Consider the following 12295-nt stretch of genomic DNA (forward strand, 5'->3'; position numbering starts at 1 on the left):
CAACACCACTGAGCCATTATCTCTGACTCATGAGACTAGATAAGAGGATAGAAAAGCTTAAATCAAGAACACAGAAATGGGTGTGTGTAAAAGCCCTATAGCAAAGTAGCCAGCCATTATGTTCTGTGGCTGTTTCATTTAGTGATGTGCCCACGTTTGGTAGAAATTGAGTCTCTGCAAAGCGACACAGAGGTGTGCTAGCATATGGTGTTCACTTCAAGTCCTCTCCACTGTCACCTGGTTCTAAAACCGGATGGGAATTTGAGAAACAGATTTGTAAACAGAAGATGCCAACCCCTGGCAAAATGGAAGTGAGATGTTGAGTCCCTATTGTGTGGCCCCTCTGCACCCTCTCTAGCAGGTGTGCAGGACAGTCGGACCTAGAGTAAACAGCATAAAGACACAGGACAATGTGAACAGGAACATAAAGGGTTGAGTCATGCCCTGAAGTGTAACAAAGGTGGACCTGGGTGGGTATCAAGCAGAAGAGAATTCCACATGGGGGCACTTGTGAGAGGAGGTCAGGGGTCGCGCACGAGCAGGAGCATATGTTTATTTTAGATACATAAAAAGCCCGATTCAGACTGTTAGGCTCTGATAGAGGCCTCTCTACAGGATAGGGGAGCAGGCAGATACTGGACACAGTGTTCGTATATAATACTCTAAATACTTTTATTGGTTACAATATAAATCTCACTCACTCCACATTCACACCCTAAACATACTGCACCAGAGTCTGAAGATTAGAACCAAGTCCCAATGGCCAGTTGAGGTCCGCTCCAATCAATCAAGGCATGGGGAGCAGGCTAGCACACCTCTTCAAAATTAGGGCTCTGGATCAATGTCTGACTCCAAGTTACAGATGTATATAGATGTATAGTCCATTCCGTCATGTCAACAGCCCTTTGTTTCTGTTCACTGGGCCTTTCACCCACAACTCCGTCCTGGGCATAATCCAAGGTGTTTCATTTCCCCCAATTTTTGTCCACGGCTCTAACGGATACATTGCTATGACAACACCACCACTGTTATTCCCTTTTCTGCTGATTCTTTATCTTTCCCCTGGACACAACAAATTGTTTCACATGAACAGTCCTTGGCCGCTCACAACCTTAAATCCTTGCTTCTGTTGCCAGCACACAACTCACGTACTCATGTCAAGCGCACTTCACTCACACAAAGCCTCAAATAGCCTATAACGTATTACAACATATTTATATATGTGTATACATACGTGTGTGTGTGTGTGAACATATGAGGTTATCTCCCAACAAGACTCCCCAAAGTATATGTACAAAAGAAAACATCTAAGTCATTAACAAACTCACTAGTGTCAATTAAAATCCACTTCCAGACTCAGAAAGTCACCTGCCCCAAAAGAGTTACATGTTCCCCACCCCGGCAGATCCTTGTTCAGACAGGACAAGACGCTGTGCTCGTCTGTCCATAACAAGACTAAGTTCTGCGCTCACTGTTGTCAGATTGTAACAAGTCACATACCCGCAGCAAGCAACCACCAGCTATGCTGCACCAAGCAGCACAGATCAGAGCTTTGTTCCTCCTGCTCCCAACATACAGGCTATCCGACAGGAGCTGACGGAGAATCCCCTACTCCCCTGACTGGCTGCTGATATATCCCCTGTGAGTCTCCAGACCCTGGAGGCAACACATGTATGTACGTTCAAGTGGGTCTCCCACACACTGGTCAGTCCATTACACTCTGACAAACTAGCATTTCACTGAACGGATGTATTTGTACTGCAATCTTTGAGAGACCTTTCTCCCGCACCCTCAGATCATCTTATGCATGTACCAAGATTCCCATTTCACCAGCATGCATCTGCCCCAGCGAAGAGCTCAGCATGTCCCTGGAACAGTGCAGCCAGAAAGTTACTCAGTTAGCATGCTCTGGTTGGGAACCTTGTGGGCACTTCCGTCTATTTGCTCTGCCAAAGCAAACCACCCCAGGTACTGAGCCACTGCTAGGACTTTGCTCCTCTCTAGCCATACAGGGGAAACTTTCAGGGCCCACCTCCAGATTCTGCATGCTTGCTTATGCAACAGGCCTGGACACACAGAAATGAACTGATGCCTATTTTGAATTAACAAAGACAGGCTTTGCCCACACAAAATGGGTGCGAGCCAGCATCTGTGGGTGGAAGATGAGCCAGCTGCCTCACAAATTCAGGACTAGCTGGAAACAACCTTTGCTTTCTTATTAATCAAAAACCTAGCATTTACCAGAATTTGTGCTTGCTTTGTGATCTGAACTCCCAGCAGATCTACTGTAAATATCATCAGGATGGTGGCTTTTCGTCCACTTCTACAGCCCTACATGGGCGTCAAACACCATGGATTTTAAAACACCTTCCTATTTCTAGATTATTTCAATCTCTAGCTCTCTGAGGGGTGAGAGCAGATACCTGCAGGACTCAAGAATGATACAGGGCCCAAACAATTGGTGACCTGGTTTCCTCCGACATTCCAATTCATGGGCTGCCCTAGCCCCTCCACACAGAAGATGAAGACACAATATTCAGTGCTGGCAAAACAATGGAAGGCTGACAATAATGACAGGTCTTTCTGTATCTCATGGGGGCAGGAGGAAAAAGGTCCCCACCATTCCATTGTTCCTATGATACTGGCTGCGACTGAAATCATTTCCGGCAGATTTCATCCAAAGCAGCAAACTTTGGTCCCAGGGTGTCCAAGAAGTCCTTGGGCAGTTCATCGTCAACAGTGAGCAGGGAACTGAAGGAGCCGCTTATCTCTAGCTTTCCCTCCTCGGCATATATGTGAGGTTGGTACATGACCATGTTCTCCTCCAGGTTGCTGAGGTGATAGAGCCTCTGAGGAAGGGAAAGGGAACACATAAGAAAACAAAATCTCCTTGGAGACTCCGTCTTTCACACCCCTTTGGAAACCAGTGGGATTCATCATAAGTAGCAGGTCAGCAAGAAGTCCCATGGTGATACTATAAGAAATACTCGTCACTCCCACCCAACCAGCCAGCCCCTTTAAGGCACAGTTTGCAGACAGGCACATCGGCTATGCCAAAGAGCACCCTGGGAGCAGCGCTGCAATAGAATAGCACAGGGAAGCTATCATAAGAAATACAAAAAGCATGAAAAATTACAAGTCCCCCCGCCAGTACAGAACGGAAAGAGCAAGGAACCTGGCTTTACCTATGCACCTGCAATGGGAAGCACTGCAGTGCCCAGTGCCTGTCCCGAAAGGAAAAGGTGCACATGTGACAGACAGACAAGTGTCCAGGTAACTTGTAGGTGACCAGAATGGCACAGCAAGAAGTGCTGGAGACACGAACTCTTCAGCAAAGGCTCAGAGAGTGTTGTAAGTGGCCCCTCCTCACACTCCCCCCACTTCTGTACCTTGCTCTTAGCCAGGGGTTTGGATTCTGCTGCGAGTTAATGCCCGTTTTACACACCCTAGCCCCTTTTGCCATTCCTGGCAGGTGTGTGTCTCCTACGAGAGGCTGCAGCCAAAGTGGAAAGTTCCCACGGCAGCCCGTGCTCCACAGCCAGGACCCACGGACAATACCACGGCGTTCCAAACCAGCCATTCCCTACCTGATTCAACATGTCACCCGCTATTCGTACCATCTCATTGCGGGGTCTTCTGTGGAGTGTTTCCACGTGCCTCGAATACTGGACCCCCTGAAAGAGAGACAAACCCTTGGACCTCGGCAAGGCCATAGCCCCTGCATCAAGATTTTACAAGTGTCATTCTGGTCTGAACAAATTCCTCGGCACTCACTGTATGGTATAGCCATTTCTCCTGTGCATGTGTAACCCACACACCTCCTAGGTGTGGTGTCCTGTCCCATCTAGTGGCACCAAGACCACTTCGACAGAGAGGGGTAAAAATGAGTCTGCTCTACAGCCTTAGCTAACAGGCAGTTGGCTTTTAGCTCATGCAGTAGAGGCTCATGTACTAAACTCCAGAGGTCCCCGGTTCGATCTTGCCTGCTGATGACAGGGGTCTGTCGGCGTTACACGTGTCTTGTCTATTTAGATTGCAAGCTCATCTGGGCAGGCACCATGTGCTACACTGTGTTTGTACAGCACCAAGCACGATGGGGCCCCAGTCTTGGTTGGTCCTTTGGGATGACTATCATAAACATGGTGAATCAAAAGAATTCACTGCATTCCTTTTAGTTAAAGACACCAAAGGCAGGACCTGATCCTGCCAATATTTACTCACACAAGTAGTCCTTACTCACAAAGGCCTAGTGTTTTAAGTGAAGTTTACCAACTCAGGGTTATGCTATCCAAATAAAGGCGTTATGCTTTGCATTTTTTTTAACCTGTCCCCAGACAGAGATAGTTTGTGGAGCCCATTAGTGAGCATAACACAGTGAAAGACATTCTACTTACATGGGAACTGTGGTTGCCGCTTACTGGTCTGGACTGGACCATTGTGCTGGCACCCTTTAAAAATTAAAAACAGGGAACTGTTGCATGATTCCAGGAAAGTTATTAGGGGTAAATACAGGGGTCTCAAACACGCGGTTATTTCCTGCAGGCCACCAAGCTTCCCCCGGTCTCCCTCCCTCCAGCGCACTGCGTCCCCGCTCCTCTGCCTGTCTCCAGGCACTTCCCACTGCCAAACAGCTGTTTGGCGGCACTTAGTGCTTTCCAGGAGGGAGGGGGGAGGAGCAGGGAGCTGTGTGCTCAGGGGAGGATGCGGAGAAGAGGCAGGGCAGGGGTGGAGATTTGGGGAAGGGGTTGGAATAGGGGCAGGGAGGGGGTGGAGTTGGGGTGGGGACTTCGGGAAGGGGCTAGAATGGGGATGGGGAAGGAGTGGGAAGAGGTGGTGCAGGGGTGGATCCTCATGGAAGGGGTGGAATGGGGATGGGGCCGGGGGCAGCGGGGGCGGGGGGTGTCAGTGATGCGGCCCTCAGGCCAGTGTACTAGTCCTCATGTGGCCCTCCTGGTGATTCGAGTTTGAGATCCCTGGGTTAATAAAACCCACCACAGTTAACCTCTCATCCCCCCCGCCCACCCAACACCCACACACACACAAAATACTCTATGCTAGTTTGTAGAGTGTACTTACACATAGACCTTGGTCACAGTGTCCTCGACTGGATGTAAGGGAGGGAGATGGTGCCATTACATTTACATCCTACAATGACAAACAACAATCTCACATTGCTAAACTATCCGGCTGGACAGGTAAGAATCTTGTAAGGGGAAATAGTTTTATTCTGAATGGAGACTAATCTTGAGAAACGTCAGCCTCAGACAATGATCAGTGACTAAGCACAGTGCTTCGAATGGCAGTGCAATCTCATTTTAGTTAAAGGTTTATTATTTTCAAATAGGGGCTGTCTTAAGTTATTCTTTTCACTGTGGTTCATGTCATAGGCCGCGTGTTAGGCACATCTGTGACGTTGGCAGACCAGGTGCCAGCTCATGCCAAAGCCCCACGTCAATTCACTTGTGTATTAGTACTGATCAAAGTAATTGTTAAATGTATAAGAATGTATTTGGTGTTTAAGCATTATGAAAATGGGATGTTACATGCATTTTTTTTAACTTATCTGTAGTCTGTTATAATGTAATAGCAAACATTTACATTGTAAATACCCCTGTAACTAAATAACCCTTCAAAGAAGCCTTGTGGAATGCTAATGAAGGACTTTAACAGAAAAGTGCTAATTTCAAAGCAAGTGGCCATAGTATGTGATGACTGGAGGTCAATGACTCAAAATTCATTCCTTACTCACTGTCAGAGGAAAAGCCCAAATGGGTAGAGACACTGTCAGCTTGTTTTGTGTCAGGAGAAGCTATTAAAGATGGATTCAAGAAAAGATCCTTGATCTCTGGAGTACAGAGAAGTGTACCAGATGCAAAGCAGAGATCGCCACAGACTAATGAGGAGAGGCTGAGGGAACTGGGATTATTTAGTCTGCAGAAGAGAAGAATGAGGGGGGATTTGATAGCTGCTTTCAACTACCTGAAAGGGAGTTCCAAAGAGGATGGATCTAGACTGTTCTCAGTGGTGGCAGATGACAGAACAAGGAGTAATGGTCTTAAGTTGCAATGGGGGAGGTTTAAGTTGGATATTAGGAAAAACTTTTTCACTAGGAGGGTGGTGAAGCACTGGAATGGGTTACCTAGGGAGGTGGCAGAATCTCCTTCCTTAGAGGTTTTTAAGGTCAGGCTTGACAAAGCCCTAGCTGGGATGATTTAGTTGCGGAGTGGTCCTGCTTTGAGCAGGGGGTTGGACTAGATCAGTGGTTCCCAAAGCCGGTCCGCCGCTTGTTCAGGGAAAGCCCCTGGCAAGCCGGACTGGTTTGTTTACCTGCCGTGTCTGCAGGTTCGGCCGATCGCGGCTCCCACTGGCTGCGGTTCACCGCTCCAGACCAATGGAGGCTGTGGGAAGCGGTGCAGGCCAAGGGAAGAGCTGGCCGCCCTTCCCGCAGCCCCCATTGGCCTGGAGCGGTGAATCGTGGCCAGTGGGAGCCGCGATCGGCCTAACCTGCGGACGCGGCAGGTAAACAAACCAGTCCGGCTTGCCAGGGGCTTTCCCTGAACAAGCGGCGGACCGGCTTTGAGAACCACTGGACTAGATGACTTCCTGAGGTCCCTTTCAACCCTGATATTCTATAATTCTATGAGACAATCTGGGTATCCTGAGAAGACTTTTGGGAAACTGGCGGTGTGGTTAGTTTACTATAGAATTGGCTGCCAGTGTTGTCTTTGGTGTATGATCTGGAGTACCTATTGATATGGGGTAAGTGACTGGTCTCTTGGGACTGGGAGCAACCTGATGTGGTGTATTTTTGATTTGTGACCTTTTAATCACAAAGTCCAGTTTGTCTGGGTGGCAAGATAGACTGGAGACTCTATGGGGACTGTCTATGACTCCATGGTAATACTGATGGTCATTTTCCTGCCACATTCTGCTGAGAAAGGGAGGAGTGTTCTGCTCAACACCAAGTGACAGGTGACATGAGTGATAAGACCAGGTGGTTGATAATCTGGGCAGACAGGTATCGAGTTGGCAGGATGCTCACAATAGGAAGGTGGATACATGCTCAGTTGCTCACCTGAGACAAAAAGTTTTCACTCTCTTCATTGTACTTGATTAAAGTCTGGTTGCCTTCTTCAAAAGGGAGATTGGCTTGGCTTTTCCTGCTTTCAGACCCACGTGAACACTGCAGCAGAAGACAGCCTGCCACTGAAACAGGAAAAGAATGACCAGAATTGCCACTGACACCTCACAGCCTTTCAAAGCAGCCCCACAGGCACCTCACTGAGCTCTATGAATATAGAGATCAGATTTCAGATCTTTTTTATTCTGAAACATGAATGAATGAATGGTGACATAGAAAACATCAGACTGGACTAGACCAGGGGTCCAGCTAGCTCAACATCCTGTCACTGACAATGGTCAGCTCCAGATGTTTCAAAGGAAGGTGCAAGAAACCCCACAACAGGCAATTGTGGAGTAACCTGCCGCTATGGGAAATTTCTGTCTAATCAACTCTCCAACAGCACCTACTATGAAGAACTCAAAGAAGACCCCACACCACAGTTTACCCAGAAATTTACGGATATCATCAAATCCTTTTCCCAAACAACTTCAAGAGAAACTCTACAAACCCATCCCCAGAGAACCCACCACTGGGACCTTCTGCATGCTTCCCAAGGTACACAGACAAGGGAACCCAGGCCGACCCATCATATCTGGCAACAGTACTCTCAGTGAAGGAATATTGAGACTCCTAGAAACCATCTTCAAACCAAGTCACCACACAAAAAGACTTCCTCCAGGACACAACCAACCCACAAACTCCACAACATTAACAATTTCCCTCAGGACCCCATTTTTGCCACCATGGATGTCACTTCCTTGTACACCAACATCCCCCACAATGACAGCATCGCTGCCACTGGACAACACTCAGATCTCCAACCTGAACCCATCGCCAAACTCATCCATTTCATCCTGACCCATAGCAACTTTACATTCAACAACAAATGTTTTACCCAAACCATGGGAACAGCCGTGGGTACTAGGATGGCTCCCCAATATGCCATCCTCTTCATGGGCCACTTGAAGAAGAGTTTCTGGACAAATGCATCAGAAAACCACTGATAAACCTAAGATATGTCTATAATATTTTCATCCTCTGTATAGATGACTTAAACTTGCTCATAGATTTCCACCACAACTTCAACAGCCAGCATCTGTCCATTATACTTTCTTTGCAACACTCCCGCACTAGCATCAACTTCCTGGACACCAGAGTCAGTTTCAGCAATGGAACCCTACAGACAACTATGTACAAGAAATCCACAGATACCTCAAATACACCAAGAAAGCTGTTATCTACAGCCAGGCACTCAGATACTACAGAATATGCTCCAAGGAGAAAGTCCAGGATATACACCTTAACGCACTGAAAACTGCCTTCACCAAACAAGAACACTCCACCAGAGAGGAGGATCACATCCTTGAACCCGCCCAGAAAGAACCTGCTTCAATACAGAAATAAAACACCCTCTGACCGCACAACCCTTCCTGTCACCTACCACCCATACTGGAACCCATTAGAGGCATCAAATAACTACAACCCATACTCAGTAGGACCCCATCCTGAATTAAATCTTTCCTGAAAGCCCTCTTCTGGCCTTCAAACAATCCCCCAGCCTCTCCAAGCTCATCATCAGAAGAAAGATCCCCACAGACTAGGACACACCAACTCACAGCTGCACCAGACCCTGTCAGAACAGATGCAAAACCCACAGACATATCTCCGCTGCTGCAATAATCAACCCCTACCTCTACTGATATCATAATATGTCGTATACCTCATTCAGTGCACTAAAATGCTCAGTAATAACACTTTTCACAAATTTCAGAGTGGTAGCCGTGTTAGTCTGTGTCAGCAAAAAAAAATGAAGGGTACTTGTGGCACCTTAGAGACTAACAAAATTTGGGCATAAGCTTTCGTGGGCTAAAACCCACTTCATCCGATGAAGTGGGTTTTAGCCCACGAAAGCTTATGCCCAAAAAAAAGGGGTTACTTTCACAAAGTGATCACGCTATACCTGACTTCTCAGTCCTCATCTGCGAAGAAAACCTGCACAACACCATCTAAAGACAAGCCCGGGAGCTTTAATTCATAACTTTGCTAGACACTAAAAATCATGGATTGAACAGAGACACTGGATGTATGGTTTATTAAAACAATCTCTAACCCACCAACAAAACCTACCCCACTCCCAGTTTCCCCCACTTTTCCTTTCCCCCTGTGATGGGAGGTCCCTTGAAATCTGTGTTAACTTAGGCTAAACAATCTGTTCCACCTTGTACTTAGCTGTGACATTCCGTATGTTTCCTAGACCGCAACAAAAGTTCTGTGTAAGGTCAAAAGTTCGGCTTTTTCACCAACAGAAGTTGGCCCAACAAGAGATATTACCTCATCCGTGTTTTCTCTCTAATATCCTGGGACTGACAGGGCTACAACAACACTGCATATCTATTCCCAATTAGTTAGGGCTTGGCTAATGCCAAAAGTTTTATCCTTATACATTTTAACTTCATCCAGGAATCTTCTCACTATCCTTATAGGTGCCTATATTCTACTGAAACTTTCACTCTCCCTACAGAACTCTTCTTGGCCTCAACGACATCAGTGGCAGTGAGTTCCAGAGGTTAACTACATGCTGTAAAAGAGAGAATTCCCTTTTATCCATTTCAAGTGTCCTGCCTTTCCATTTCGTTGGATGTCCCCTCATACTAATATGAGAAAGAGTCAGCAGGAGCATGTGACATACATTTCACACTCCACCTTCATCTCATCTCCTCTCTAAAATACGCAGCCCTGAGCTTTTCACTCTCTCCTCAGATGGAAGACTTTCCAGGACTGTTCATTTCCACTGCTCATCTCTGGACCCTTTCTGTTTTCATTATACTTTTGAGATGAACGCACTATTCCAGATGAAAGTGTCCAAGCTCCCTGTGTGATGCCATTGTAGAACTGACTGTGTTACTCTCTAACCAACTCTTCATACAGCCGAATATTGTTTGCTTTTCCGATCATGCCTGCATGCTGACCCAGGTTTCCATTGAGCTCTCCACAATAAAGCCCAGGTCCTTTTCCTAAGACGCTACAGTTAATTTAGAGTGCCCCCCCCACCGTGCATATGAGTCATTTAAATAACCCCTTCCAACGTCCATTACCCTTCATTTGTCAGCACTGGATATCATCTGCCATTGTGCTGCACATCATGGCATTTCTGCCAAATCATTTAGCAGACTGTTCTCTTGGTTGCTGGAGATGAAGACCGCAGTGGTCGTTACACGAGCACAGCTATGGTTCCCACTGCAAGGCGAAGGTGGCTCCAGAATGTAATAAGACCACTGAATAGTGGTGACACAAAAGAGCAGTTATTTAGTTCCACCACTACAGCACTCACACATGTTGAGAGAGTCAAATGGCCATTTTACTGCCACTTGTTTCTTTTAAAGGCAGGTGCAATATGCCACATATTAATAGGTTGCAGCTCCCATGAGATCTTATACCCAGGTGATGAGTAAGTGAGGGGTAAATTTTAGGAGGTATCTTGCCTAGAAATAACAGGAGAGCTGCCAAAATCACAGCAATGGCGCCAAGACTCACTGACACGGAGTTCGGTTCTTCACATACACGTCCATCTGGGCAATGGCAGAGCCTCACAGACAGATTCTGCTTCATAGAGAATCCCTGCCTGTCCAGAATTAGGAGAGGCACCAAATACTTGCCACGTGGGAGGCTTCTCAACATTAAAAGTTCAACTGAGTCACCTAAAAGAAGAAAGGCAAGAACTCCTGAGCCTTACGTAAAAAAGCAATAAACAGCCTGAAAGCACAGTGTTGATGGAGGAGTGGCTTTTTTCCATTTTGAGCCCTTCTGAATTACACAAACTGAGTGGGGAAATTGATTGGAAGCACAAAGGGACAGAATGTCAGTGAGGTCAGGTTCACTATTTGGTGTTTAATTTGCACACACCGCTACCCAGACAGCGAGCACAAAGAGGATAACTGCATGTGCCAGCACTTTAGTGCCTGCCTGTACCTGATAACGCTGTCCAGTAAAATAGGAGACCACTTTCCAATATGTGTAATGCTCTCAGCTCCACAGTGACGGTGTCAATGATCCCAGCAGAAAACTGTTTCTTGCCATATGTGAGATTTTAGAGGCCTCAAAGCAGGAAGTTGAATGGTACAAAATCCTATTGAGCCTATAATCATGGACAATTGTATTAAAAGACAGATTCTGACCTCAGTTTACTCCAGTGACTCCACTGAAGTGAGAGTGGACTTACTCTGAATCTATTCCGAGGCAGGAGTGCAGAACTGAAAACACTGAAGTGAGAATAAATAACAGATGGTAAATATGACTATGCCTGTGTTAAATGGTGACAGGCTGACGAAGTGAGCAGGGGTTTCACAGGGTGTGTTGGAGGAAGAACTTACCAAAACTCTTTCCTAATCTCCAGTTTTGCTTTATATTTTTTGAGTCATCAGCGAGTTTAAATGTAAAAGGACCAGAAAACGGATGGGAGTCGTTATCCTCCGCCTTTACGATGAGAGGAGTCAGTCTTGCTTTGTCACAAACTTCCAAGGAACGTGTAACTAATGTTGGCTTGCGGTCATTGGTGTCAGACAGATAGAGCAGAATGGTGCCAGTGCCCGTCTTCGGCGGGACGCCTAGGTGGAGAACACAGAGCTTGGCCAAGATATTGGCAAGAGTCTGACACGATTCCCCCGCCCAATTCATTTCCTATTAGTCCCTGTATAAGTAAATACATTAGCAAGATGTAAGGACATTAGGATTTTCTGTACTGATCCTCCACTCAGATTCATGGTCAGTCATTTCATAGTGTGTCTTTGACCTGAGAATATGCTTTATTAGTAATAATCAATTCGCCAGGAATAATCAATTAACCCTTGATACTTCTGTCAAGTAGATACATATCATCTTCCTCTCTTCTTCTTAGGGGAGATACCAAGGAGTTAGATGCATTTCCAAAGGCACACAGCAAGGTCACAGTCAGGACAAGAACATATCCTCTCTCTCATTCCCCCAATCTCCTGCCCCAGTTACGAGATTACAGAAGGAAGTACAAAAGGAAGGTGGAGGGTGCAGTACTTAGGACACCTGCTCTGCCATAGATTTCTTGTGTGAGCTTGGACAAGTCAGTCCATCTCTGTGCCTGCATTCCCATCACTACATGAGGGATTGTAGCACTGCCCTACCCTGTAATCCATCACCTGT

General features: G+C 46.5%; 1 protein-coding gene across 1 annotated transcript in view; it reads right to left on the reverse strand.

Annotated features, from left to right (window-relative positions):
* Positions 1–2657: 2657 nt before the first annotated feature.
* Positions 2658–12295, reverse strand: part of CDH26 (cadherin 26) — a 29571-nt gene continuing 19933 nt past the window's right edge. The window contains exons 11-17 of the mRNA XM_077832491.1: positions 11494–11727; positions 10606–10821; positions 7076–7206; positions 5077–5145; positions 4395–4448; positions 3588–3674; positions 2658–2849 (exon numbers count right to left, since the gene is read on the reverse strand). Of these exons, the coding sequence (XP_077688617.1) occupies positions 2658–2849; positions 3588–3674; positions 4395–4448; positions 5077–5145; positions 7076–7206; positions 10606–10821; positions 11494–11727 (983 nt within the window). The remainder of the gene's footprint in view (positions 2850–3587; positions 3675–4394; positions 4449–5076; positions 5146–7075; positions 7207–10605; positions 10822–11493; positions 11728–12295) is intronic.

Source organism: Eretmochelys imbricata, chromosome 13 (assembly GCF_965152235.1).
Source record: "Eretmochelys imbricata isolate rEreImb1 chromosome 13, rEreImb1.hap1, whole genome shotgun sequence".
NCBI lineage: Eukaryota > Metazoa > Chordata > Testudines > Cheloniidae > Eretmochelys > Eretmochelys imbricata.